The sequence below is a fragment of the Stenella coeruleoalba genome (genome assembly GCF_951394435.1).
Source record: "Stenella coeruleoalba genome assembly, chromosome: 11".
Classification (NCBI taxonomy): domain Eukaryota; kingdom Metazoa; phylum Chordata; class Mammalia; order Artiodactyla; family Delphinidae; genus Stenella; species Stenella coeruleoalba.
This window is the reverse complement of record NC_137157.1, coordinates 9,031,720-9,059,433: the sequence shown is the minus strand read 5'-3', so window position 1 is coordinate 9,059,433 and position 27,714 is coordinate 9,031,720. Positions and strand designations below refer to the sequence as shown.

General features: G+C 60.9%; 1 protein-coding gene across 1 annotated transcript in view; it reads left to right on the top strand.

Annotated features, from left to right (window-relative positions):
* CACNA1I (calcium voltage-gated channel subunit alpha1 I) overlaps nt 1-27,714 on the top strand; it is a 103,876-nt gene that overhangs the window by 58,383 nt on the left and 17,779 nt on the right. The window contains exons 6-22 of the mRNA XM_079936273.1: nt 707-1,022; nt 2,173-2,265; nt 5,601-5,907; nt 8,282-8,703; nt 16,321-16,472; nt 17,141-17,326; nt 17,638-17,755; nt 18,463-18,618; nt 19,111-19,204; nt 19,874-20,076; nt 20,744-21,235; nt 21,605-21,705; nt 22,421-22,544; nt 22,849-22,917; nt 23,436-23,620; nt 24,075-24,201; nt 25,508-25,633. Coding sequence (XP_079792399.1) covers nt 707-1,022; nt 2,173-2,265; nt 5,601-5,907; nt 8,282-8,703; nt 16,321-16,472; nt 17,141-17,326; nt 17,638-17,755; nt 18,463-18,618; nt 19,111-19,204; nt 19,874-20,076; nt 20,744-21,235; nt 21,605-21,705; nt 22,421-22,544; nt 22,849-22,917; nt 23,436-23,620; nt 24,075-24,201; nt 25,508-25,633 — 3,271 coding nt within the window. The remainder of the gene's footprint in view (nt 1-706; nt 1,023-2,172; nt 2,266-5,600; nt 5,908-8,281; nt 8,704-16,320; nt 16,473-17,140; nt 17,327-17,637; nt 17,756-18,462; nt 18,619-19,110; nt 19,205-19,873; nt 20,077-20,743; nt 21,236-21,604; nt 21,706-22,420; nt 22,545-22,848; nt 22,918-23,435; nt 23,621-24,074; nt 24,202-25,507; nt 25,634-27,714) is intronic.

The following is a 27,714-nucleotide window of genomic DNA, read 5'->3' as shown; positions in this document are numbered from 1 at the left end:
CCTGGAGGACTGCGCTCCACTCATCTTTATTCTTTTAAAAAATTGTATTGACTGCTCTCCCGTTCATATAAATCCTAGAACCATCTGGCCAGGTTTCATAGACAAAATCATGTTGAGATTTTGATTGGGATTGCAGTGAATCATAGATTAGCTCTACAGGATGGGCAGGGCAGGCATTGTCATCTCTGTTTTACAGATGAAGAAATTGAGGTCCAGAGAGGGGAAGTGACCAGCCCAAGGTCACATAGATGGGAGAGGGTGGGGCAGGAAGGTATCTTACCTTCATCTGTTGAATCAGCAAAATTCAGCATTTGTATATTAAGCACCTACTCTGCTCCGACCACAGTGTGTGGGTACTAGGGATGCTGAGACCCAGTCCTTTCCCTAAAAGAGCTCCAGCCGCCCAGGGGAGTTGGGTGCATTTTTCCCCAAGAGCAATAACGGGGGTGAGTGCAGGGCCCAGTCTTCCCTGAGGCTCCCCCAGGGAAGGCTCCCTCTTGGTGTTGGGGGGGGACCCCGGAACTGCCCACAGTGGGCAGGTGGGAGTTTTGGTGACCATGGCAGAGGGGGGGAAGGGTGTCCCAGGCAGGGGGAACAGCATGTGCGAAGGCCTGGAGGCGATGATGGCATGTTGGGCCAGTCTTGCCATGCTGTGTGGCAGTGACCCCTCCCCTTCTCCTCTTTCCCCACCATCACCTGTGGACAGACAAGGGGATGTGGCCCTGCCCCCCTACTACCAGCCGGAGGAGGACGACGAGATGCCCTTCATCTGCTCCCTGTCGGGGGACAACGGCATCATGGGCTGCCACGAGATTCCCCCGCTCAAGGAGCAGGGCCGCGAGTGCTGCCTGTCCAAGGATGACGTCTATGACTTTGGGGCGGGGCGCCAGGACCTCAACGCCAGTGGGCTCTGTGTCAACTGGAACCGCTACTACAATGTGTGCCGCACAGGCAGCGCCAACCCCCACAAGGGCGCCATCAACTTTGACAACATCGGCTACGCCTGGATCGTCATCTTCCAGGTGGGGCCCTCGGGCCTGGCGCCGGCCCCCATGCTGGGTGGGGTGAGCAGCTTCACCTGGCAGGCGGGGCTCTGTGCTGGGGGTTTGCCACCCGTGTCATTGAAACCTACCCGTCCTGCTGGCACAACAGGCACTATCAGCCCATGTTGCAGACAGAGCAACTGAGGTTCGAAGAAAGGGCTGTAGGCCCTCGGGTGTATTGCCTGATGCCTCTGTGCCTCAGTTTTCTTATCTCTAAAATGGGGGTAATAACAGCTGCCCCCCGACCTTGAGTGGCTGAGAAGAATAAACCAGATGATGCCAGCCGAGCCTGGTGTGCAGTGAGTGCTCAGTCAAGGTTGCCTTCCTGCTGTCGTCAGAAGGAAGGATGGGGCAGGTGCAGAGGGTGGTGGCTGAGAAGCCGCTGAGGGGTCTGCTTGGCACGCTTCGCTCTGGGGAGCAACAGGATCACAGAATTCAGAGCTGCAAGGTGTGATGTGATCACAGCCCAGCAGCTGCGTTTTGGGTCCCTTCGGCCCCGAGAGGGTGGGTGGCAGTGACCTGGCAAACGCTCTGTGCGTTTGCCAGAAGCGAACAAGACCGCGGTGCTGGGGGCGCTGGGCGTTCGTCTCGCCCAAGGCTCCTCTGCTTTCCTCTCTGGGAAAGCGCATGGGCGACAGAGTCACTCCAGGCTTCTCACAGCCCCCGTCCCGGGCTCACCTGAGCTGCGCCCCGACCCTGCCAGGTGGGCTCTGTTGATCCCACACACTGAAGAAGCAGCCGAGGCTCAGAGAGTGGCCCGGGGGGTGAGCTGGCGCCGCAGCCCAGGGCCCCCTGCTTCCAGTCCTTCTGCCTTGGTGTGGAAGACTGGAAGGTGGGGGGCTCTGGAGCGAGAGGCACCAGGTTAAGTCCCTCGTCCACTCCTTCCTGGCTGTGTGACATTGGGCGAGTGTCCTACCCTTCTGAGCCTCCGTTTCCTCACTTGCATGTTGGGGATGGGGATGGCTGCCCCGTGGAGCCCTTGGGAGAAGTATGAGGGGGGACACGTGTCGAGTGTCCCGGCACGCAGCGGGGCTTCTGTCTGGGGCAGCTTCCCCTTTGCTGCCCGCCTTCCTGGAGGCTCAGCCGTCTCAGGCTCTCGCTCTCCTCTTCTGCTCCGTCCTGGCTGCAGGTGATTACCCTGGAGGGCTGGGTGGAGATCATGTACTACGTGATGGACGCGCACTCCTTCTACAACTTCATCTATTTTATCCTGCTGATCATAGTAAGTGTCAGGGGAGCTGGGGCTCTCTGGGCAAAAGCTCAGGGACCCATGGGCCAGGGGACCCCAGAGTGGGGGCGGGGCTCTTTGGGAGTCCCCAGGGTGCCCCTGCAGAGCCCGAGTGCTGAGTGGGAGAGAGCAGGAGGGGCGGTTTGTAAATGCAGCCGAGCAGCAGGTGGCTGAGGGAGCTCGTCGGGGTGGCCGTGGAGGCATCCATCACTTCCGATTGCCTTCTCTTCTCATTTCTGGGCATTTAAGTCCACCCGCTGCTCCTGCCTGTGTTTCTCTGCCTCGTAGTCTTTGGGAATACATCCTTTTATGACCATAGCAGGGATGCAGCCTCAGGATGGGAGCGTCTCAAGGGCTCCAGCACCTCCCTCGTTTCCTGGGGTGGGAAGATGAGATGCTGTGAAACGGAAGCCCGGGGCTGCTTCCCGGGCAGGGTCTGGAGGGGAGGCTGAGCCTGGTTGTGAACTGGTAGAACTCCCTGAAATTCTCGGAGGGACTCCCAGCTCTCGGGCAGCTCTGTCTTGTGGGGGAGACCTGGAGAGGAAGGGGTGTTCTCTCTGCCCCCAGAGAGGGCCCGCTGTCTGGCCGGCCCCTCCCGCCTTCCCCTGCACGGTCTCCCCAGAACGAGCTCATCCACCTTGTCACGCCCGGGCGCAGCTTCAGCCACAGCGCAGTCCCCAGATGTCAAGGTGATTCCCTCCTGGGAGAGTCGCTGCTGGCCCCCTGCTGCTGCAGGGCTGGGATCTCTGGTTTCCTGGCCGTGGGAGAGAGCGCGCTTGGGACTCCAGGGCAGCACCCCATCCTGGGCTGCTGGGACTTTGACCCGGGGGCTCAGAAGCCGACCTGAGACACCCCCGCTGTTGGCTTAGCTTTGATGCCTTCCTGGGGGTGCTGGGGCCTTGGACCCATGAGGAGACGCCCTAGAGAGAAAGAGAGGGGCCCAGGCTTTGTTCAGCATTGCCGTCCATCCACTGGCTTGTTCATTCCCTAGCACATTCGGGGAAGCCTGCTCTGCGCCAGGCCCTGAGCCGAGTGCTGGGTACTGAGCAGTGAGTCAGGCCGTCCCTGCCCCCTGGGAGCTCACAGCCTTGTGGGGGAAGATGGGCTACAGCAGACAGGTACCAGCCTGCATCTTAGGATCCACCACCGAAGGAAGCCCAAGAGGCTGAGGGAGCCCACAGGAGGCCTCTCACCCGGCTTGGAGGAGGGATAGGGAAAGGGAGAGGCTTCCTGGAGGAGGTGATGGCAGAAGTGAGCCTTAAAGGCTGGAGGGGGAAGAGCCAGAGGAAGAGCCTTCTGGGCAGGGGGCGCCTCACAGAGACCCTGAGGCCAGACGGAATCCTGCAGTGGGGGGACTGTGAACCACTGAGGTTGCGAGAGGAGCCTTGAGTTCCAGAGAGAGGCTGGAGGACGCTTCATCGGCTTCTCCTCATGGACTTAGGGGTGGAGTCTGGGGTTGGTAACTCCCAGCATGACCCTGGGCAGGACCCTTAGCCCCCTGAGCTCACAGTGATAGCACCTGGCTCACGGGCCCTGGGGAGGGTTAGAGGAGACAGAGCCTGCGGCTGCACAGCCCCTGGCACACAGTACATGCTCAATAAACGTGTCCTGCTGCTATGATTGCTGCGACTACTGGGCCCGGGGGGCCCTGTCACGGGAGAAAGGGTGCTGGTAGGAGGCTGGGGAGGCTGAGTTTTCCAGCATCCAGCGAGCAGAGGCTGAGCGACTGTGCCGTTCTTTTACCCTCACAACCCTGGCCACGCAGGGCCACCTGCTTGTTTCCCAGCTGTGGACCCTGAGCCCCAGAGAGGTGAGGTGTCTGGCCTGGGCCACACAGCCGGTGAGGGGTCCTCAGCCTTTGCACGCAGGTCCCCAGGACTCCTTCTGAGTGCAGAAGTCCTAAGCTCGTCCGAGCCTTCTGTTTTTGATGGGGAAATGGAGGTCCAGAGGGAATGGGGAGCTGCCGGGTCACCCAGGGACAGCAGCCACAGAGGCGGGCTGGGTAGAGGCTGCCAGGTGTGAGCTCCCAGCGGACGGGGTGGGTCCGCGCCCCTCACACAGGCCTGCTGAGCGGGTCTCCAGGAAATGCGGAGAGAGCAAATGAGTGAGGCATCTTCTTACTCTAGAGGCAGGGGGTTTTCCCAGAGTCCTCTGGGCCAGGAAGCCCCCCCGCTCCCGCAACCCCTCCTGAGCCCCAGCTCCCCAGCTATGCTGTGGGGGAGAGGAAGGAAGGGGGATCAGTGACTGGGGCTGCGGCCTACAGGAACCTTCTGGCAGGCAGCCTGGAGGAGGGTGAAACGCACACTGCCCCCTCCCTCTGGCAGGTGCGAGTCTGCCGCTGAGTCTGTTCAAAGGCTTAGCATGTGCCTGGGAGGCGCCTGCCTCTGGAAACTGGGGCTCTTCTGCCTGCGGTGGCCCCTGGAGCTGGGCCCTGGGACTTGAGGTGGCAGATTCCTAGCACCAGCCAGGTAGCCTTTCCCCATCCAAGCCCAGATAAAGATGCCCAGCTAAGCCCTTTCTGAGGGAAGCTTGTCTTTTCTTGTCTGGAGGCCCAAAGTCAGGGCCGTAGTGAAGGCAGGGCTGGGGTGCGACTCAGGGCCCGGGTAGCCTGAGGGGGGCTGTGCCTCCCTCCCTGCCCTCAGCGCTGATGTCCCAGGTGGGAGGGCAGCCGTGGCCAAGGCCTAGGGGCCTGAGGGGAGAGGGCTTGGAAGCAGGCCTCAGGGGGGCCTGGGGAGCTGCCTGGGCCACCGCTGTCCTGAGCCCCGGCCTCCTCCCAGAGCAAGGCCTCAGCGCTCTTTTCCTGTCCCTATCTGTGCCCGTGCCTCTCCGTCTCTCTGGGCGCTCCGCCCTCCCCTCCTCTCTCCCTGTCCCCACCCGCCCGTCACTTTGTGCTTCCCACACCCTCCGTTTCTGTCCTCTCTGAGCCTGTCTCACTCTCCCCTGGTGTCCCTCCTTGCCCTTGTCTGTCTGTACCCCCCTGTCTCTGGCTGTCTCTTTCCCTGTTCCATGTCTGGGATCCACCTCTGCCCCTCCTCTGGTCTTCCTTTCGGCCTCTGTATCCCTCTGCTTCTCGCCCTGCCTCCGTCCCTCCATCTCCATCGCCGTCTCCCCGTCTCCGTCGCCGTCTCCCCGTCTCCGTCGCCGTCTCCCCGTCTCCCCGTCTCCGTTGCCGTCTCCCCGTCTCCATCGCCGTCTCCCCATCTCCATCGCCGTCTCCCCGTCTCTCTTTCTCCTTCTCCGTCTCCCTCTCCCACCCTCCCGCCCCTGCTCCCACCTCCTCTCACCCCACCGTCCCCTCTGTCCCTGTCCTCTCCTCCCGTTGGTCACAGGTGGGCTCCTTCTTCATGATCAACCTGTGCCTCGTTGTCATAGCGACCCAGTTCTCGGAGACCAAGCAGCGGGAACACCGGCTGATGTTGGAGCAGCGGCAGCGTGACCTGTCCTCCAGCACGGTGGCCAGCTATGCCGAGCCCGGCGACTGCTACGAGGAGATCTTCCAGTACGTCTGCCACATCCTGCGCAAGGCCAAGCGCCGGGCCCTGGGCCTCTACCAGGCCCTGCAGAGGCGGCGCCAGGCCCCGGGGGCACCCGGCTCCACCAAGCCCAAGCCCCACGTCAAGGAGCCCAGGCACTACAGTAAGTGGCCCACCTCCCCTGACCTCCAGGGTGCCCTGCGCAGGCCTCGTGTGCCTCTAGCTGGGGACTCAGAAAGAGCACTGTTTGCAAACGTGCCCTGTCTTCCCAGCACAAGCAGAGGCATCCAGCAAGTTCAGAACCCGGACCTTCCCCTGGTAGCTCCAGTCCACACTCCCGGGTTCCCTGCCCCCTTTCCTGACCACCTGCTGGTGCCTGGCCTGGGCTAGCCCTGCGCTTGGGGGACCTAGCCCTGCCCTGGAGGAATTTTCTTCAGATCCCACGTGTGCACAGAGACTCAACCTCCGCCCTGGGAACCACGCTTGAAAGAATGAACAATAGCCTGTCCTTAGTCTTGTGAAACCATAAAATCCCTCCACCACTGTAGCCTGTCTCCGTTCTCACCCCGCTGATCCCCCATGGGTTCCTGTGGCCGCCTGCCGGCTCGCTAGCACACCTGAGCAGCATGTCAGGCACCTGGAATGAAAGGGCCGTGGCCAGCCCTGCAGGGAGAGGCGGGGCATGCTGGGGACACACGAACACTGTGATCTGCTCCTGCCTTGGGGCCATTTCTCCTTCTCCACTGTAGACGGTTCCAGAGAGTTAGCTGCGTAGGCTTAAAAAGGGGTTTCCATTTGTTTCCTCATCTGTTCTAGAAAACAGTCCTGCGAAGGGAGCAGAGTGAGTAGTATTAGCCTCAGTGTTCAGATGGGAAAACTAACGTCCAGAGGGATGAAGGGGGTCCCTTAAGGTCACAGTGTCAGTGACCAAAGCTCGGCATTGGGGACGTCAGAGTTGCAGGCTCTGCTGAGCCCACCTCTCACGGGACGTGAACCGCTCCCGTAGGAGGAGGCAAAGGGCCACAGGAACAGGAGGTGGGCCCCACCCCAGGCCCAGTCCTGCCCCCAGGCAGTGCCCGCAAGGAAGTCAGCCGGCATCAGCCCAGAGTAGGCGCAGCTGTGACGGTGGACGGCCCGGCTCCCCGCCGTGGAGTGAGGATGAGGCCGTGCGCTGTGGGAGCCGGCCACCCCCAGGCCCTGCCCCTGCAGGTCTCACGTTCTGGGAACCTGAGGTTCTCGGAGGCAAGCTGGCGGCCAGCCGTCCAGGCGTGGTCTTGGAGGCTCCAGGTGGCCCGTGGGCTGGCCCAGCACGTGGACAGGGGAGCTGGGGGCGGGCAAGGCTGGCACCCCGCGTTCCTGGATGACGCGGGGAGGGGTGTTTACAGCTCAGGGCTTCCTGCTGCCGCCCATCGCCCTCTCCGTGGAAACCTCGTGGAGAGAAGCCCTAGACAGGCTTCTAGAGGGAGGCCGTGCCCCCTGCCCTGGGCCTTCGTGCCTCCCCCATCTCCCTTCCTTGGGAAACAAGTGTCAGGGGGCCCAGCCCCATGTACAGTTGGGCTGGGAAGGGCTTTGCCGTGACCTCCAGCACTGACGTGGCCCACCCTTGGGCTTCCGGCTGCCCCACCGGTCTAGAGGGTGACTGAGTCAGAGAGCCTTGTCCAGACACAGGGAAGTGTTTGGAAGCAAGTGTGGAAATGGACGGTAGACATTACAGGTTTTTCTTTCCCTTTAACGTCATTTATTTATATTTTGCTCCTCAAGCCAAACCTGTGTATTCTAGGAAAACACAGACAAATATAAAGAAGGAACCAAACTATCCAGAAAGAGCCCCTCTGACACCCCTTTGAAATGGTTCACAGATCACAGAACGTGGGTCCAAGACCGGCCCAGCTTCTCGCACTCTCCCTGGGCAGCTGGGGGGATGACAGCTCCTGCCCCCTCCCAGGGTTAACCCCGACTCAGCTGTGTCGGGGGGAGTCGTAGGGGTGGTGCTTCTAGAGCAAGGGCCTGCCCCTGCCCCGGCTCCACGCTTCCTCCTTGGTGATAGGCCCCCCACACGGGCGGGAGAATTGAGGAATGCCGAGGCCACCTTGGCTTCCTCTGAGGGGTGTCTACCCTCCACAATGGCCTTTTCAGCCGTTTTCCAAGCTCCATGATATCATGAAGAGGACGGTGGGGAGGGGCTGGGGTTTCTGAAGGGTCTTTCAGTGACCAGACTGGGGCCACGGGGCGGGAAGTGACAGGGCAGGACACGACTCTGGGCTCATCCCGCGTATTAACCACAGGATCCGCCCCGTGGCCCCGGTGTGTGGGTGTTCCTGGTGCCAGCTTTTCCTCGGGGGCCAACGAAGCCCAGAGGGTGAAGCTGTTTCCCCAGGACCCACGAGCCCCTTGGCCTCCAGGCAGGGCTGGCGGCTTCCAGGCAGACCCTGTGGGCACACATGAGTGGTAACCCAGGTTGGGCCGGGCCTAGTGCGCGCGGGGGCCGCCTCCTGCGGGACCCGAGGCACCAACCCCGGCCTCGGCTTCTTTTCCAGAGCTGTGCCCCCGACACAGCCCCCCGGACTCGACGCTCCACACGCCGGTGCAGCCCGTCTCTGCCATTCTGGCCTCCGACCCCGCCAGCTGCCCCCGCTGCCAGCACGAGGCGGGCCGGCCGCCCTCAGGCCTGGGCAGCAGCAACTCGGGCCAGGAGGGCTCAGGCTCCGGGGGCTCGGGCGGTGGCGAGGACGAGGCCGGCGAGCCCGGAGCCCGGAACGGTGAGGACGGGGCCTCCTTGGAGCTGGAGAAGGAGGACGAGGAGGGGCAGGAGGATGGGGCTGCCTGGCTGTGCGGAGACGTGTGGCGGGAGACACGAGCCAAGCTGCGGGGCATCGTGGAGAGCAAGTACTTCAACCGGGGCATCATGATGGCCATCCTGGTCAACACCGTCAGCATGGGCATTGAGCACCACCAGCAGGCGAGTGTCGGGAGGCGGGGCCCGCGGGGCCTGTCGAACGCCCGCCGTCTGTCTGTCTTCCCCTGACCTGCGTCCCCTTCAGCCACGTGACCTCAGTGCCCAGCCCAGGGCCAGGCACAGAGGGGGTGGAGCTCAGGGTCAACAAGTGACCGAATGGCCCCTTGGGGTGTGGACAGGGGGATGTGGTTCCTTTCCCTCTGAGCCTCCCAGCGTGGACACCAGGTCCCCCACAACCCATCCCCCGCCAGTCCCTGCAGACTCCTAACTTCCATTTGTCGCCTCTCCATGTGACCCTCCCGTCTCTTCTCTCCAAAACGGCTGGAGTGGTCTTTCCAGAGACTGGGAGCGCCCCTGTCCCCAAACTTCCAGAGCGCCCGCTGACCTTGGCAGAAAATTCAGACCTTTCCCCTGATATTCAAGGCCCTTTGTGCTCCATCTGCGGCATATTGATACCTTCCGCAGGTGGGACGCCCTCCTGCCCCTCACGTCCCCCACTTACTCCCCGCCTCACCACAGCCCCACGGCACTGAGGGGCCCCAGGGGTGCCCTGCGGAGGCTGTCCCCCATCTCCCTTCTCGGCCAAACCTGTGGTTTCTTCTGTCTTCAGCTCTGGGTGCGTGGGGCGCAGGGAGGGTGTTGGCTGCGTTGATTGGTGTGTCCCAGGCCCCCTAGGCCATCGGGGGTACTGCTGGGGGTTCACAGGTGAGATGAGTTCAGAGAAAGGGTCCCCAATGGGGGATAGCACATGGAGGAGGGCATGGCTTCTGGGAAGTAGCAGGAGCACAGGGAGGATGTGTACGAGAGGGTCTTTGTGGGGACACAGGATGGAGGGCTCTGGGGGGTTCACACAGATGTCCCCAATCCATAGGTCACACCCCGGGTGACAGCCCGGACAAGTCCAGCCCTGGATCCATTCGGAAAAACATCATTTTCTGCCTCCCACTGTCCCCCAGCTGCTAGGTGGGGTCCCTCCCTTAAGCTGCACCCCTTTCCTATGAGGCACTCCGTCTGGCAGTTGGTGACCCTGAGGCCCGGGGAGGGGATGTCACTGGCCCAAGGTCCCATAGCCAGTCAGGGGCCGAATTTGAACCCACATCTTTGTGTGGCAAGACTGACACCACCGCAGAGTTTAGGGTTTTGACGCCTCCTTGGCTTCCCCGTGGCCCTCTTTCTGCAGGCCCCCTCTCCTCCGCTGTGCCCCGTGGGGGGCCACACTCTCGTTTCCCTCTTCATTCGCTCACCAGGCACTGTCTTCATTCAATTTACTTAGATGCGGCCCCTGGGGCTGCCGCCACGCTCTGCGCGGGGCTGCCTGTCTGCCAGTTATTCCGGCTTAACTAAGTGTCTCTGGGGAGGGCTGGGGAGGCTGTCTGCAGGGTGAAGCTGGTGAGACAGGCAGGCTGGACCCCCTCGCCTAGGGTCCGGCCTTCTGGCCTTTGCCTGGCCCAGCCTCCCCGGGGAAGGCCCCGCAGGGAACCTGCACTGTTGGGGCGCTGGCTCTAGCTTCTGGGTGGGGCAGTGCCAAGGGCGCCTGTCGCAGTCCTGCTACACCAGGGCCTGAGCACCATCCCTGCCGGTGGCTTGTGGAACCAGCTCGCAAGAGCCAGTTTTCTCATACTCAAGGATTTTGCAAGCCCGTCGTTATAAACAGTTGGTAGCTTGAAATTGGCCATGGTGGGAGTATTTACACCATGGAAATTGACATACGCTGCCAATCAGGGCGATATTTTTCAGAGGCCCGTTTGCCAGTGTACTACTGGTTCCTGCCTTCCCAGCCACCCCTTCACGGCCAGACACGGTGGCCAGGGTGGCTCCATCCTCTGGGTCCAGCTTCTCCCTCTCTCCGCAGCCCCAGCCTCAGGCCAGGCTATGGTCCCTGCCCAAGCCTCCTCAGGGTCTTCCTGCCTGGCCTGTCCCCCCTCACTTCTTCTGCCACGTCCTTTTGGGCAAACTTTCTTTTTTTTTTTTTGGCGGTACGCGGGCCTCTCGCTGCTGTGACCTCTCCCGTTGCGGGGCACAGGCTCCGGACGCACAGGCTCAGCAGCCATGGCTCACGGGCCCAGCCGTTCCGCGGCATGTGGGATCTTCCCGGACCGGGGCACGAACCTGTGTCCCCTGCATCAGCAGGTGGACTCTCAACCACTGCACCACCAGGGAAGAGGGCAAACTTTCTAGCCTCCAGACGGGGGAGCCTCTTCTCTCTGGCACCGTAGGACCCCTCTTGGTCCCCTCACTGGGTTGCCCTCAGCAGGTGCTCTCTGCCCCTTCAAAGGATCCTCCCTGGCTTTCTCATCCACAAGCAGGTGCCCTAACTTCGTGCCCTTTCCGTCATAGGGATTGGCTCCCTGGCACCAAGTGCCAGGCCGCGAGCCAGCCTGGTGTATTGAGGCCTCACAACCATCCTCAAGACAGGTCTTAACAACCCTCCTCTGCCCACCCCCCGCCCCCCCCCGCCAATCCCGGCCGCACCTGAAGACCACCGCCAGAGAGCTGCAATTTGCCGCTCCAGGTCTGGGCTCCATCCCTGCTTCTGCTGTCGACTGGTAGGGTGGCCTTGGGCAAGTCACTTGGCCTCCTGCGGCCAGTGTCCCCCATCTGGAAACGGGCACAGAAACCCCCTACTCCCGGAGTAGCTGGGAGGGTTCGATGCGTTAAGAAGCCTGGTGCACAGTAGGTGCGCACTCGTTAGGAAAGATTTGTGATACTTATTGGAGCGTTACCCCACCACCCTCGGGGTAAGTTTACCAGCTGGTGTCTGGAGCCTCAAAAAATTATTAATTAAGGAAAAAGTGAGGGGGAGGGAGGATTTAAAAAATACTCTCTTTAAAGCAGCTCCGAGCGGCAGCCATTGTTTGGCCAAGCTCTGCGCAGAACCTGCTTGTGGGGGGCGCGAGAAGTTCTGCTCCACACCCCTGGCTCCCAGACACTGCTGGCAGGAAGCCCTCCGCCCCTGAGGTTGTTCTGAGCAGCCCCTGAGGTGCTGCCTGCAGAGAGAGGCGGCCCAGGGCTGCCAGGGGGCAGGGAGAAAGGGGGGAGCTGGAGGAGAGGCTGGTGAAAGCTCGCAGCCCCTCTCCCGCAAAGCAAGTGACTGCAGAGGGAGGCATCGTGGCGGCCCCTGCCGGCAGGGAGGTTGGTGTGGCCACCGGGTGGGGGCCCAGGGGGGTCGGTGGTGAGGGCAGGACAGAGCCTGGGCTTTGCTTTCCGGCTCCATCTGTGAAGTGGGGCCACCCCGGCCTCTGTGGTCACAGGTGCTCGAATGAGGTGAGACTGTGGGTGCCCGTGGTTTTTAGGTGGCCACTGCTGCTAAAATCACAAGGGAGTGTCACCAGGTTCCTCATGGCCACAGCTACTCCTTGCAGGGACTGGCCTAGGAGGAGGTGACAGGGGAAAGTGGGGGTCAGCCAGGCAGTGACCTGTGTGTGACCCATGAGGTGGACCCAGATGGTGCAGAAGTCGGCATAGCCCTGGAGGGGAGTGGGCCCGGAACAGTCTGTGACTGAGGCTGCGTGACAGGCAGGTGGGCGGGGTCGGCTTGGGCAGCCAGATTTCTCTGTCATCATTTGCTGTCACATATCTTCCCGGTGTGATCCCCTCGGCAGCCCCCAGGGCAGGCGGGGTGAGTGTCTTGTCCCCACTGGGCAGATGGGGAAACCGAGGCTCAGAGAGGTGGACTGCCTTGCCCAGCGTGATGCGGTGAGAAGCTGAGATGCTGAGGTTGAATTGGAGGTTCCAGGAGGCCGACGGGAAGGGGTGGGGAGGCACTGCTCCTGGGAGCAGGCTCTCTCAGCCCCTCCCTCTCCCAGCATTCGCCCGTCCCGGCCCATGACTCCTCCGGAGCTGCACCAGGCTGTCCTGGAGCTAGAGGATGCTTACCACGTCGGACAACAAAGAGAGGGTCAGGCTTTATTCTCTTTTCAGCAGTCTCAGCAAGTCACTGCCAAGCCAGATCTGGGGTGACTCTGGGAAGAGGAAGATGGAGTGGCTCAGTACCTGACGTTCCAGCTCTGTGAGGACTTAGGGGAGAGAGACACCAACGTGAACTGCAGTTGGGGAAGACTTCCTGGAGGCGATGGCACTGGAGATGGATCCTAAAGGATGACTGGGATTTCATTAGACAAAGGAGGAACAGACGCAGGAGCATGGGCATTCCTACGAAAGACCCTGAGCCCTCAAGGAGGATGTGCCCATGGGGCAGGGCAGACAGCCCAAGAGGCCAGGGGCTGTCAATCCATGAAGGGTCTTGAGACTGGCTCTATCCTTAGGGCAGTGGGGAGCCATGGAAGGCTTGTAAGCAGGGCAGTGACCTGTCCGTGCTGAACTGGAGCCTGAGGTCAGAAGAGTGGTGCAGGTGAGGGCACCTGGGCCACGGGGAGGTGGGGCGGGCCAGAGGGAGGACACCTGGGTTTGAGATCGGATTTTACCACTGCCTGGCTGTGGCCAGGGACAGTCACTTCTCTCTGAGCCTCAGGTTTCCTGGCTGTAAAATGTGGATGCTATAGGGTAATGTTTGAGCTTAGACAGGATAACCCATGGAAAGTGCTCAGCACCGCCTGGCACATGGGAGGTGTTTCAACACTGGCTGCCGTTGTTATCACGAGGACGATGTTGGGCTCAAGGGGTCCCTGGGGGCAGCTTAGAGACCCCTGTCCAGCTGGGCCCTTATCTGGCCCTGCAGAAGTGGCCAGAGGCTGGGCAGCTGGGCCTCCCAAGCCTGGCGTCCAGCAGGGATGAGCTGGCCCTGCCCCTGCCCCGTCTCCCTCTGCTTCTGGCCTCACCTTCAGGTTGCAGCCCCTCCTCAGCGGCCCTCTATCCTCCTGCCTCCGGCTTAACCTGGTTTTTCTGCCCTTCGGCACCTCCTCTTCCATGGGGTGGGCCTTTGCCATCTCCAGCCACCTCTCTGCAGTCTCTGCCTGTCTGTCTGTCTGCCTGCTCTCTCTCACTTTCTGGCTCTGTCTCTGACTCACAGTGCCATGATCTTGGTCTTTCATTACGTGTTTGTCTCTGTTTTTCTCTCTCTGTCTTGTCTCTCCACACCCTGCATTTGCTTCTCACTCCCTGGGTCTATATTTGTCTGTCTATCAGTCCACCTCTCTTTCGAGTCTTTCTCCATCTCTCTCGTGGCTGCCCTGTCCCTCTCCACCTACCACCCCCTTTGGTCTCTCACTCACTGTGTATTTGTCAATCTCTCTCTCCCGCTCGCTGTCTCTCTCAGAAAAATGCTCGTAGGAGTGATGGATGGTCCATTAGAAAAAGATTAACAGGTGTGCGCTCGACTAGAGAAACAGCTCTTGCGAGGGAGGAGGGGAGCAAGTGGGTGACCTACCTTTCGGGGAGAGCAGAGCTGCAGGCTCCGCATCTGTTTCAGGTGGGCGGGAGTGTGTGTGCAGTGCGTGTGGCCCAGAGCAGGGTGACTGCCGTTACGGCCTGTCAGCGTCCAAATCTTTCACCTCTGTTTTGGGGGCCTAGGAAATTGGTGGCTCTGAGTAGCATCTGGGCCCTGGCTCAACCAGGGATGCCGGGCCCCCGCCCCTCCCCCACTGGGGGCCTCTCTCAGGGACCCACTCCCCTTTTGGGACCATTCTGTGAGTCAGATGTAATTACAGATGGAAATGGTGCCTTCTCCTTTTATCTGGCCTTGAGAGGAGCCGGCAGTATTATTAGATTTCCCAGGCACCAGGCGGGAAGCGGGAGGGCTGGGTTGATATTTTTTTCTCTTCTCCTTTTGGCCCAAGTGGAATCAAAGTCAGGTGCCTGAGGCCCTGTTGCTCGGTGCGGGGTGGGGGGGTGGGGCGTTGGGGGGAGGGTGGCTGGGCTGGGGTGGGCGGTGCTGATGCTGGGAACTCTCCCGCCTCCCAGCCCGAGTTCGGGCTGGTCTCTTCGCCTGGACAACCTTCTCTTCTCCCTGTCACCCACTCCCCCTCTCGGCTTTGAGGTGTCCCTGAGATGTCACTTTCTATAGGAAGCTGCTCCTGACTGCACTGCCCTGTTCCCCCAAACCACCCTCAAGGTCCCTCTGTTTTCATCCCCGCCGAGTGGTTTGTTAACTTGCGGATGGGCTTTGCCAGCGGAGCCTGCGCTTCTCAAGGGCAGGAAGAATGTGCTGATTCATTCACCACCACCCACCCCGGGTAGCACAAGCCCAGCCCCTGACGATGCTTGGGAGACCTGTGGAGTGCACGCAGTGATGAACAAGTGGATGACGGATGGACGGGTTCGGGGAGGTGTGGGTGTGGACACCGAGAGAGCAGTTCGGAGTCTGACTTGGTGGCTCTGCCACAGCCTTGCCGGGTGGCTCTGAGCAAGGCAGTTCCCTTCTCTGAGCCTCAGTTTCCTCATCTGTAAAATGGAGCTGCTAACAGTGGCCTCACAGATTGACTGTCAGTAACTGTGCTGGGGTTGAGCTCAACACGGGCACATGTTCAGGCCTAACAAATGGCCCTTCCCTTCTCCGTGATTCAGGCGGAGGGGCCAGGGCTGGGGGAGGAGCAGGGAGAGAAGGGACTGGAGCCTTGTACGGCCCTCATCTTACTCCATTCCCTCGATTTATGGCTGAGGAAACTGAGGCCCGGGCTGTTGGGGGGAGGACCTGGAACCCCACCCCCAGTCGTGGCCAACAGGGTGGCCTGTTTCATACACTGGGGTTCCTTGCGTGGTCCCACTTGCAGGGGTGTCACCTACTGCTAATAACCAGCAAGTAAACAGCTCCAGGGGCAGAGGTTGGATCTGCGGCCAGAGGGGCCAGTCTCCCTCTGAGCAGCTGGTGACTTTGACCCTTAACCTCTCTGGGCCTTCGTGTCCTCCTCTGAGAAGCGGGAGAAGTAAGCCCCACTGACCAGGTGGTCAGGTGGATTGAGAGCCGTGGTGGCACACAGTAGGTACGCGGTCTCTGTCCTCCCTTCCCAGGGCAGATGGTCTCCAGCCACCCACAATCCTGAGATGGCCATTGCTAAGGAAGGAAGGAGGCGAGGGGAAGGCTGTGTAGGGAGGTCTGCACAGGCAGGGGTTAAGGGTGGAGACTTGGAGCCAGGCTGCCTGGGTTCAAACCCTGGCTCTGCCCCTTACTAACTGTGCAGTCTCAGGCAGGGCACTGGCCTTCTCTGAACCTGCTTCTTCATATGCATAATGGGCTCTCGTGAGGGACTAAGTTACATGACGCCTATGAAGTGCACAGGGCAGGTCCTGCACGTGCTCCCAAAACGGGTTAGGGTCGTGGGCAAACGGGGTTTCCGCAGCCACTGGTTTGCCTTCTTGTCTTGCTCTGTGTCTAGCCGTGTAACCTCTGGCTTGTTTCTGAGCCTTAGTTTCCTTATCTGTAAAATGGGTATCATAATGTGGCCCTTAGTGTGCACTACCAGCATCATTGCCAACTTGGTGGAAGGTTAGCCCCATGTGTTCCCATCTCAGTGGACCTCTCAAGACAGCAGAGATGAGGCAGAGCTGTAGGTTTCTTGAGGCCAAGTGCAGGGGGAGGATGGAGCTCCGGCAAGGACACTGACCTGCAGGTCGTGGAGCCGGGGTGGCAGAGCCGGGCCTTCCCGGAGGTTCTAGAGTTGATGGGTATCCCGGCAGCCCTCTGGCCTGACCGGGTCCCCATTCCCTTCCCCAACACCCCCATAGCCCGAGGAGCTGACCAACATCCTGGAGATCTGCAACGTGGTCTTCACCAGCATGTTTGCCCTGGAGATGCTGCTGAAGCTGGCCGCCTTCGGGCTCTTTGACTACCTGCGGAACCCCTACAACATCTTCGACAGCATCATTGTCATCATCAGGTGCCGACCTCCCCCCCCCCAATCCCGCCCCTAGCCTGTGGGCCTAGAAACAGAACGGGGTGGGAGGGGGATTTAATGCACTGACCCCAGCCAGTAAATGAAGTACATAAGATCAAAGGAAGCTAATTACACTGAAATACAGTTATCAAAATATTTGAAAATTTGTGATATAGCAGTGCATGCACTTCTGGATTAATTCATTAAATAGCAAGATACAGCAGTGGGTCCGTGACTACGATCATTCCAAAGAAAGGATGAGGATAAGTAATATCTGGAAACACCTGTATCGGCTGTCATGTGATAGAAAAGTATCAGTGATTTCGATCGGCCACGAGGTCGCAGGAAGTGCTAATTCTCTGCTGCTTGTTGTTGACGTTCATAATCAAAAGAATGTTAAATCTCAAACAGAGGTCAGTGGTATTTACGGGCCACAGACTTCTTGCGGGGGGTGGTCCGTGGAATCCAGGCTCAGAGCCCTGGCTTCAGGGTGCCACGAGGCGCAGTGACCTGTCAAACAATACCCATTGGATGAATGAGTGAATGAAGGGAAGCTGTCCATCTCTCCGCCCACCTGGCCTCTCCTTCTTCCTTTGCCCTCGTCTCCTCCCGGCCTCCCTCTGACCCTTCCTGCCTCTCTCCCCTCCCCACCCCTGCCCGGCGGGCTGCAGCATCTGGGAGATTGTGGGGCAGGCGGACGGCGGGCTGTCGGTGCTGCGGACCTTCCGGCTGCTGCGGGTGCTGAAGCTGGTGCGCTTCATGCCCGCGCTGCGGCGGCAGCTCGTGGTGCTCATGAAGACCATGGACAACGTGGCCACCTTCTGCATGCTGCTCATGCTTTTCATCTTCATCTTCAGGTGAGTCCCGCCCACCCTGGGGCCACACCTGCGGGGCCTGCCAGGCCCGTGGGCAGAAACCTGGGGGAGTGTGGCTGGTTGAGCTTCTCCAGGCAACACCCCAGACCTGGATACGAATCCTGGCACCATCACTTAATCCCCTATGGCTCCGGGCGAGTACTGCCCCTCTGAGCCTCTGTGTTCACGTCTGTAAAATGGGACCCACACTGGCCCCTCCCATCTTAGTGGGTGGTTCTGAGAATGAAACAAGGTGGGTGGGCAGAGAGCTCTGTGTGTGTGAGTCCCCTGAGCCTCCTCTGCCTCTCCCCCAGCATCCTTGGAATGCATATCTTTGGCTGCAAGTTCAGCCTCCGCACGGACACGGGAGACACCGTCCCCGACCGGAAGAACTTCGACTCCCTGCTCTGGGCCATTGTCACGGTGTTCCAGGTGAGCCCCAGCATGCGTCCGTGGGTGTCTGGGGAAGGGAGTTCTCCCAGGATCACCTTTTGGAGGTGCCCCCAGCCTCAGAGAATCCAGGGGAGAGCAGTGGCCTGACAAGGAGGCCCCTCAACCCCGGCCTCCGGTGGCCAGGCTGGCGCAGCGCTGGCTCTGGGAGCTGGACTGACTGCCCGCTGCCCGTCCCCGCCCCCTCGCTCCTGCCCTGAGACTGTGGGGTTAGGATTCTTCCCCGAGGCTGTTTCCTCACGTGTACTGTGGCCATGGTTGAGTGGGTGTGTACACACAGGTGCGGTGGGGGCAGAAGGAACAAGGGGAGAAGGCAGTGTGGGCTTGTGCCCTGGGTGGTGGGATACGGTGCTGAGAGGGTGGGGCTGGGGAGCAGCCAGGAGGGAGCACCGGTCCGTGGGGCGCACGTGTCAGGGCAGGAGTGTGTGACGTAGGCCTCGAGGGTGTGGGCGGGCCGGGCAGCAGGAAGAGGTGTGCGTGTGCGTGTGTGTGCTTGCGCGCGCACACACACATGCACGTGCACGATTCTGCGGCTCTGCCCCCAGCTAGGGCCGTGGTTTTCGAGGACCCTGGGTGTGCCCGAGCGTGTATGAGCGGATGCTGTAGGTGCTCACGGGCTGCGACGTGCCTGCACCTAGGACACCCAGTGGGCTGGGGGGCCTGAGCTGTCCTCCCCCTTCCCCGCACAGATCCTTACCCAGGAGGACTGGAACGTCGTCCTCTACAATGGCATGGCCTCCACCTCCCCCTGGGCCTCCCTCTACTTCGTTGCCCTCATGACCTTCGGCAACTATGTGCTCTTCAACCTGCTGGTGGCCATCCTGGTGGAGGGCTTCCAGGCGGAGGTGACTGTGGCCCTGGTGGAGGAAGCACCCCTTTGGGGCCTGCACGAGACTGGGCGGGGGGTGGTCTGGATGGAGGAGGACTGCGATTCAAACATCTAGCAGGCAACAGGTCTCCAGAGGAGGGGGTTGCCAGTGAGGTGATGAGCTTCCCATCACAGGAGGCATGCAAGTGGGGGGAGATCTGCATCTAGGATCCCTGCCTCTCCCCCAGGGGTGTAGGCCTAGGCTTCTCCATCTCTGAGATCCTAAAGTCCCCAAGATCTGGGATTCTGGATCCTGCCTCCTTCATTTTCTGAGGCTTTGGGGACACTTACAATCAGGCAGATGTGGGTTTGTGGCCTAGGTCCTCGTTAGCTTCTCGCTTCCATTTTCTGAGCCTCAGTTTCCCCATCTGTAAAATGTGGGGGGGGGGTGAAAACACCCATTGAAAAATTCAGGAGGGAGGGAAGGGCTAAGCTGACTTTTGTTCCAATGTGAGGGACGGTCTCCCAGGGCGACGCCAATCGCTCCTACTCGGACGAGGACCAGAGCTCATCCAACATGGAGGAGTTTGACAAGCTCCAGGAGGGCCTGGACAGTGGCGGAGGTAAACGGACCTCCACTCGTCACCTAGGAGGCCAGGACTCTTCCCCAGATCTAGTTGGGCAGAGGGCACAGCGTCTGGTTTCCCCTCAAGCCAAGGCTCGGGACTGCTAATTCTCTATGGTTTGCTGGTTACATTTATAATTGAAAGAATTGCTAAACCTCCAAAGGTCAGTGGCATTCATGGCTCTCCTGAATTCCAGCCACAGGGGTGGCTGCAGCCACCCTCACCCCTCCATGCAGCTGGCCTGTAGCCAAGAGCCTTGGGCCTCAGGGTGCCTGGGTTTTGTTTAGCACCACTGCGCAGCTTGGAAGAAACCTCCCAGCCCAGGCTGTGTCCTTCTCAGTAACCAGGCTAAGCAGGCTCTGCCTTCTTCCTGCGCTGGGCATGGGAGTGAGGTTCCTATGTTGGGTGAAGCTCGGAGCTGGCCCTGAACACAGAAGGCAAGGGATCCACTCATCCAAAAATAAAGCTGAGAGCCTTGCAAATGGGGCAGAGGGGAGGCACATGTGATGGGGTCCAAGCAGGAGGACTTCCTGGTGGAGGAGGTCTCTCCAGAAAAACTCTTCATTTCTGTTACTGTCCCTGTCTGTTTCTTTGTCTCATGGCTTCTTTTGCTCTTGTTCTGTCCTCTTGTCTGCTCCTCCCTCTGTCTCTATCTGAACCCTCCAGATCCCAAGCTCTGCCCAATCCCCATGACCCCCAATGGGCACCTGGACCCCAATCTCCCACTGGGTGGACATCTGGGCCCCACTGGGGCTGCAGCATCCGCCCCCCGCCTCTCACTGCAGCCAGACCCCGTGCTAATGGCCTTGGGCTCCCGCAAGAGCAGTGTCATGTCACTGGGGAGGGTGAGCTACGACCAGCGCTCCCTGGTGAGTCCTCGTGGGGTGCTCTGGTTGGCTACTCCCTGCTGGGTGTGTGCTGAGGGACCCTGAGAAGTGTCTGCCAGTCCAGCCTCAGACTGGTACCTAGGCTTAGGGCACCAGACTGCCCAGCCAGAAACAGGCAGGGACCATGTCTGTTGCTTTCCTGGGTGCCCAGGGACAGAGCAGGACCTGGCAACAAGGAATGAGTGAGTGAATGAACGAATAGTGCCTGTGGGTCTGGTGTAGAGAGGTGGGTTTTTGTTTTAGCAGCAAGGTGTAGGGTTAAGAGCCGGGCCTTGGGGTTGGGCAGACCTGAGCTTGTATCTGGCCTCTGCCACTGCCAAACTTTGTAACCATGACCAAGTTACAGCCCTTCTTGAGCCTCAGTTTCCCTTCCTATAAAATGGGAAGATGCCCTGACTTACTGTACTGTTATCAAGGGAAGGGAGGTGGCAGGAGGGACATAGCCACACAGGGGAGGTGCCCATGTGTCCGTAGATGTGGATGGAGTGAGAGGCAGAGCAAGGAGAGGACCTCTGGGGTCTAGCCCCTTCTGTCCCCCACTGGCCAGGTGGGCAGCCCTCTTTGGGCCTCAGCAGGTGTGCAGGCTCCCTTCAGTCACAACCGTGGGTGTGTGTGGTGGCGCTGACCGGAGCCCCGGGCTTCCTCCCAGTCCAGCTCTCGGAGCTCCTATCACGGGCCGTGGGGCCGCAGTGGGGCCTGGGCCAGCCGTCGCTCCAGCTGGAACAGCCTCAAGCACAAGCCCCCATCGGCGGAGCACGAGTCCCTGCTCTCAGCGGCAGAGCTCAGCGGCGGCGCCCGGGCCTGCGAAGGTGCCCGGGAGGAGGGGCCGCTGCGGGCCGCGCCCCCGCACGCCCTGCACGCCCCGCACACCCCGCACGCCCACCAAGCGCAGCATGGTCCCCACCTGGCGCACCGTCACTGCCACCACCGCCGGACGCTGTCCCTCGACACCAGAGATTCGGTGGACCTGGCCGAGCTGGTGCCCGCCGTGGGCACCCACCCACGGACTGCCTGGAGGGCGGCAGGCCCGGTCCCCGGGCACGAGGACTGCAATGGCAGGATGCCCAGCATCGCCAAGGACGTCTTCACCAAGATGGACGACCGCCGGGATCCCGGGGAGGACGAAGAGGAGATGGACTACGTGAGTGCGCGAGGCTCTGGGGGCCACGGAGGGTACCACGAGGAGGTCAGCTGGGACGCAACGGGGAGTGGTCGAGAGGTGGCGCTGGAGTGGGAGGGACCGACAGGGGTCCCGCCTAAGGGGGACCCTGGCCATGGGGAGAGGGCTTCAGGTGGGTGAAGAGGGGGCGGGGCCGGAACACCTCTGAGCTGGGCCCGCCCCTGGGAGAGAAGCCCTCCCTGACCGCCCTGGGTGGGGTGAGGGTTCTGGTCTTGCTGGGAGAGTTCGGAGGTCATCCAGCGGCCCCACTTTGCTGGATGGTCAGGGTGGGTGGATATGAGCGGCTCTGGGCAGCGCTGACCCGCCAGCACCCCGTCCTCCCCTTGCCAGACTCTGTGCTTCCGCGTCCGCAAGATGATTGACGTCTACAAGCCTGACTGGTGCGAAGTCCGCGAGGACTGGTCTGTCTACCTCTTCTCCCCCGAGAACAGGTGGGCAGGGCCAGGCTCAGGGTGGCGTTAGAGTAGGGGGTTGACAGGTTTGGGAGGGAGAGATTTCTGGCAAGCCAAGCAGGGCCATTGGCAGGGCGCGGTGGGGAGGTAGGGGGCGGGCCTTCCGGCCCTGTAGTGGGGGGTCTGCTGGGGAGGAAGGGGTTCGTGTGGGGGCTTTCCTGGGCATCTCCTCTAGTCTAGGCCATCCTGTGCTGGGCACCAGGTTGGATAAATCTTCCGGTAACCTGGGGTGCTTCCATCTGGAGGGGGGCATCCGAAGGCTTCCTGGGGGAGGAGGCCTTTGTGCTGGGCTTTGGAGGCAGACAGCGTTCTGTAGATGAAGAAGGGGTGGTAAGGAGGGGGAGGCTGGTCCAGGTGGAGGGAGCAGCCCGAGGGAAGGCCTGGGGGCAGAAGCTGAGGCTATCAGACAATGTGTCCATGCAGCCGGAGGACAAGGCTTAGAGATTCGGGCCAGTGTTTGGAAAGCTTTGCCAGGGCTAGGCGGGTGCCAGGAGCTTGCAGTGTGGTCAGCAGAGGTGGCTTCAGGTGGGCATCCTGAGCAGAGACCTAAAGCCGCCCCCTGTTGTGTGGCCGGAGAAAAGAAGGGTCAGCTTCCTCCAGGCCACCCTGGTTCTCATGTGTTCCTGGGGCCTTCCTCCTGGCCAGGGTAAGGGGCAAACTGACACTCACGTGGCCCCCTGCCCACCCTGCCCAGGTTCCGCGTCCTGTGTCAGACCATCATCGCCCACAAGCTCTTCGACTATGTCGTCCTGGCCTTCATCTTCCTCAACTGCATCACCATCGCCCTGGAGCGGCCCCAGATTGAGGCCGGCAGCACCGTGAGTGGCTGGGGCTTTCGGGCGGTGGAAGGAGCGCGGCAGAGGGACAGGTCCCCAGGGCCTGCTGAGGGACAGCATGCTGGGCTGGGAGGGTTGGAGAGCCCAGCGATGCTCTCCATGGAGAGCCATGGAGGGGGATGCCGTGGAGGGGGATGCCATGGAGGGGGATGTGGCCGGGAGCTTGCCTCTGGAGAGGGGCTGCCTCCTTGGACTGTGAAGCGGCGGCGTCTCCTGGGTGCCCCTCGGCTGAAGGCAGACCAATCCCGGGAGACCCTGGATCCATGGCATCTCCTGGTTCTTTCAGGAACGCATCTTCCTCACTGTGTCCAACTACATCTTCACAGCCATCTTTGTGGGCGAGATGACACTGAAGGTACCTGGCTTCACCTGGGACCTCTCCTTCCCCTGGCCCAGCCCCGCTCCGCTTGTCACTCACCTGCCCCTCAACAGCATTCCACAGGTGGCCTTGGAGGCTCACCCCTACTTGGTCCCAGCCACTGGGTTGGGCTCCTAGGACTGGGGAAGGCGGGATGCGGTCAGCTTCGTGCCCGCTGCCCAGGAGCTCACAGCCCATTTCCAGTGTCGTGGAGGTACCTGCTGGAGGTGCAGGGCACAGCGGTAGGGTTCTGTCTAGGATGCTTCCCAGAGCACATGGCTTCAAGTTGGGTTAACCAGATGTGCAGGGAGAAGGGAATGGGGTGCTTCAGGGAGTGGCTCCCTGGGTAGAGGGAGACCTATAGCCCGCCTTCAGAGGGGGCGGCAGGGCACGTGTCCGCTCCAGCCCACTGCTCCCGGCTCTCCCATGCCTACCTGGCTCTGCCCCTCGCCTGTCTGATCTCGCTCCACCCTCCCGAGGAGTCTGACTGACCCCGCCCCTCGCCCCTCCCCCAGGTGGTCTCGCTGGGCCTGTACTTCGGTGAGCAGGCGTACCTGCGCAGCAGCTGGAATGTGCTGGATGGCTTCCTTGTCTTCGTGTCAATCATCGACATTGTGGTGTCCCTGGCCTCGGCCGGGGGAGCCAAGATCCTGGGGGTCCTCCGGGTCCTGAGGCTGCTGCGCACCCTGCGACCCCTGCGGTGAGGACCCTCGCACCCGAGGATGGGGGCACCCTGCACTGTCCAGGGAAGCCCCCAGGGTCTAGGTGAACCCCTCAGTCTGGCCACCCACACCCACTCAGTCCTCCATAGCCTGTGCCCAGCACCAGCTGAGCAGGGCCAGGGTCACACCTGTGGGCCCCGCTCCTGGGGGAGGAGCCTGGAGCAGGTGCTGGAAGGCGGGGGCTGAATGTGGCCCCCAGGGCTGCTACCCACTCCCTGTGAGTCCTTCGTGGCTCACTGCCATCTCTGGGCGTTAATATCTAGAGGAGGGTGTGGTGTGGATCCCAAGGGGTTGGGGTGAAAGCACAGTGCCTTGCTGTTCATATAGATCTGGAGCCTGGGAGCCTCTGCTCTGGTGACTCTGGGCCTAGCAGGGGCTGTCTTCAGGCCTGGCTGACGGCTAACGGTACCCTTGACCCCTTCTTGCCTGCAGTGTCATCAGCCGGGCGCCTGGCCTGAAGCTGGTGGTGGAGACGCTCATCTCTTCCCTCAAGCCCATCGGCAACATCGTCCTCATCTGCTGTGCCTTCTTCATCATCTTCGGCATCCTGGGGGTGCAGGTGAGGGGCACCCAGGCGGGGCAGGGCATGGGGTGGGCTCTGCAGTCGGGGAAGAGGCTCCACACTCCTGCCCAGCTCTCCAGACCTTGTGCCAGGTGGCCCTAGTGGAGCAGCCATGGTCCCTGCCAGCAGTTAGCTCCCATTCCAGGGAGGGAGACAGACACGGCCCAGATGGCTGACTGCAAGGCAGGCTGGGTAAATGGCAGCCCAGGGGTGGGCTGGGGACAGTGGGGAAAACGCCTGAAGGAGGTGGCCTTGGCACTGGGCCTTGAAAGACAGGAGGTTTGGGCAGGTCACGGCGGGGGGAAGGTGTGTCAGGGGCAGATGGGCAACGTGTGGGGAGGCGGGACCAAGCAGGGCACGTGTGGAGAGAGGGCCCCGGGGCTACGGCTGGCATGGAGAGATGAGCCGGGCCGAGTGGGGAGAGACCTGGAATGGCAGCTAAGGAGCTGGGGCTTGGCTCCTCTGGGGTAGGGGTCGTGGAGGGTCTCTGACCCAGGCAGGGCCTTGAGCTGACTCAGATTTGGGGTTGGGGCCCAGCCCGGGTGTAGAATGAGGCCTCGGGGGGGACAGCGAGTAGTGGGGCAGATAACAGAGTGTGTGCTGGGGGGTGGCAGAGTGACCTGGGCCTTCTGCGGTCTGAGCTGCTGCTGAGACCCTATCTCTTGAGGGTCTGAACCCTGTGCTGAGGCCCCCAGGCTCCCCACCTGGTCCTGTGTCTGGGGCTGTAGGTTTGGAGGAACCCCGTGCACAGGTGTCCTTTGGGGTTGCTGAGCGATTCACAGCGTGGCCTCCTGGGCAGAACGGGCTTGGTGTGGACCCTGTGTGGACAGTGGCCTTGTCCCTTCCAGGCAGTTGACATGGAGAGGGCTTGGGTCCCTAGAGAGCGTCCCTTTACGTCGCTCTGTCTCTCGGGGGTGTACAGGCAACTTCCTCGCATGGAGTCACTGCCCGAATCCCCAGTGTGGGTACTGGTGTCTGATCTCTGGGGTCTGTGGAAGAGTAAGAATCAGACAGACCAGGGTGTGAAGCTTGGCTCTGCCCCTTCTTAAACCTCAAATGACTTTGGGAAAATCTCCTGACACCACCGGGCCTCAGTTTCCTCACTCGTTAGATGGGATGCGAGCAGCCCCGCTTCCTGCTGGGGGACTTGGAGAGACGGTGGGATGGAGTGGTTGGCTCAGGCCGTACAAGGAGGAAGTGACCCCGAGGGGCGGGGCCCTCTTCTGATTTGCACTCCCCCCCCACCCCCTGGGAGCACTGGCAAGATGGTCACTAACCCTGTGACCCGTGTCCCTGCCCCCAGCTCTTCAAGGGCAAGTTCTACCACTGTCTGGGCATAGACACCCGCAACATCACCAACCGCTCCGACTGCGTGGCCGCCAACTACCGCTGGGTCCACCACAAGTACAACTTCGACAATCTGGGCCAGGTGAGTGCCTCCTTCTGCTCTTGACCGGACCCATCCCCGGTGGCTGGGGTGACAGCTCTTTGGTGCCGACAGCCCTGGGATTACAGACCAGGCTCCAGTCCCCCCCCCTGCCAGGGCTTCTGCTTTGCGAGCCTTGATTTCCTTTTCTGCAGAATGGGTAGGGGTAGAACTCACTTGGCAGGTAGCGTGAGGCTGAGGGACCATGAATACAGAGTGTCCAGCAGGTGCCTGGCATTTAGGAAGTGCTTTAGTGGACATTGGTTCCTGGCCCCCACCCCCTGCCCGGGGGGGGTGCCCAGACAGGCATTTTTGGAGTCAGCCAGACCAGGTGTGAATCCTGGCTCTGCCACTTACTGTAGGTGTGGCCTCTCTGAGCCTCAGTTTCCCTGTTGGTAAAATGGGAATGTTACAGGCCACCATACAGGCTGTGGCAGAGACTAAAGTGTATCAAGCTTCTGGCCCAGGGTGGGTTTCTTCTCCCATCACCCATCTCCTCTGGTCCCTGCTCCAGCTGGCAGGCAGGCCCCTGCCCAGTTCCTGCTTTGCCCTTGGTCCCCTCTCCTGGGGGCCTTCCAGGCTCGGCCATCTGAGTCGTGTCCCAGATGAGATCCCCCCGCTGGCTGCCTCCAAAGAGCTCCTCCCACCCCCAAACTGCTCCTGTTTCTTGAGGGCCCACCTAGGTGACTGGGTATGACCAGCCTGGGAGTGCCTTCCCCAGTTCACACAGGAAGGGAGCAAGGATCCAACTCTGGGTGGCCCAGGGCCCGGGCCTCTCTGCTGAGGACCGTCCAACTGTATCCACGGAAGCGCTCATCCCCAGGGATTCCACTCCCCGGGGCCCCTGGGAAAGGAGCTGTGGGGCCTCAGAGGGGCAGTGAGTGGCCGGGAAACGGGGTCAGGAACTGGGTCCCAGTGACCCCACCCCTCCAGATTCTCCAGAAGTAGTACATTTTCAAGTTCTTAACAACTCAGTGGTTGGTAAGACAATGTTTTATTTTTTTAATTTAAAAGATTTTTATTAAAAAAAAAAAAAAAGATTTTTATTTTGTTCTAAGTGTTAATTATTCATTTGGCCTCCCCACACAGTATGTGGGATCTTAGTTCCCCGACCAAGGATCGAACACGCGCCCCCTGAATTGGAAACGCGGAGTCTTAACCACTGGACTGCCAGGGAAGTCCCGAGACAATGTTTTAAAAGAGATGTTCCAGGAGCTGAGGGAAAGCCACTGGGGGCCCTTTATGATCGTGCTCCTGACTCCCTGACCTCAGCGCCAGGCCCAGGCCGGGCCGCTACGGAGCATCCCCAGCTCTTTCCTGTTCTGGGCATGCTTGATGCCAGGCTGATGCCCGGGGACCCCTGAGTAGGGTGTTCTCAGCCTGCAGAGCCACGTGGGAGGTTATGGCATGGCCCGAAACCTTGGATCCCTTGTGGGGCCATTTATCAGCTGTGTGTCCTCAGGCCAGTATTGACCCTCTCTGTGCTTCAGTGCCCTCATCTGTAAATTGGGATCAGTGACAGCTGGTCTGTGATTCCAAGGTCCCAGGCCGTCTGTACTTCAGGCCTCTGTGATCCAGGGGCTCACGGGGACATTTGCCCCTTGGTGTGTGAGGGCTCCGTGTACCTCCCTGGCAGGGAGGGCTCCCTCTTTGTTCCCTGCCCTGCCCTCCTCCTGGGCCTGAGCCCTTTCCGGGCAGCCCTCAGCACCATTCCCGCCTGGAAGGGAAGAGGATGGGTCTGTGCCCTGGGTGGGCCGGAAGGAGGGGCCAGTTCAGGGCAGGAGACCTATCCTGAGGATGCTTCGGCCTGCCGTCTGTGTAGGAGCCTTGGCTGGCTGTCTCCTGGGCATCACCTCTGTTTCTAAAATCTGTTAGTTGGAGCAATTATTGCCATTTACAGGCGAAGAAGCCGGGGCCCAGAGACATTAAGTCACACAGCCAGTGAGTGGCCGAGCTTGGGCTGGTCCTGATTTCTCTCACGAGCTCCTGTTTTCAGGTGCCAGAGGCAAGCTTGGCGTGATGGTGGCAGGGTCCCACATGTTTGTCAGGAACCTTCCAGTTTAAAGTCTCCGCTGACCCTCCCA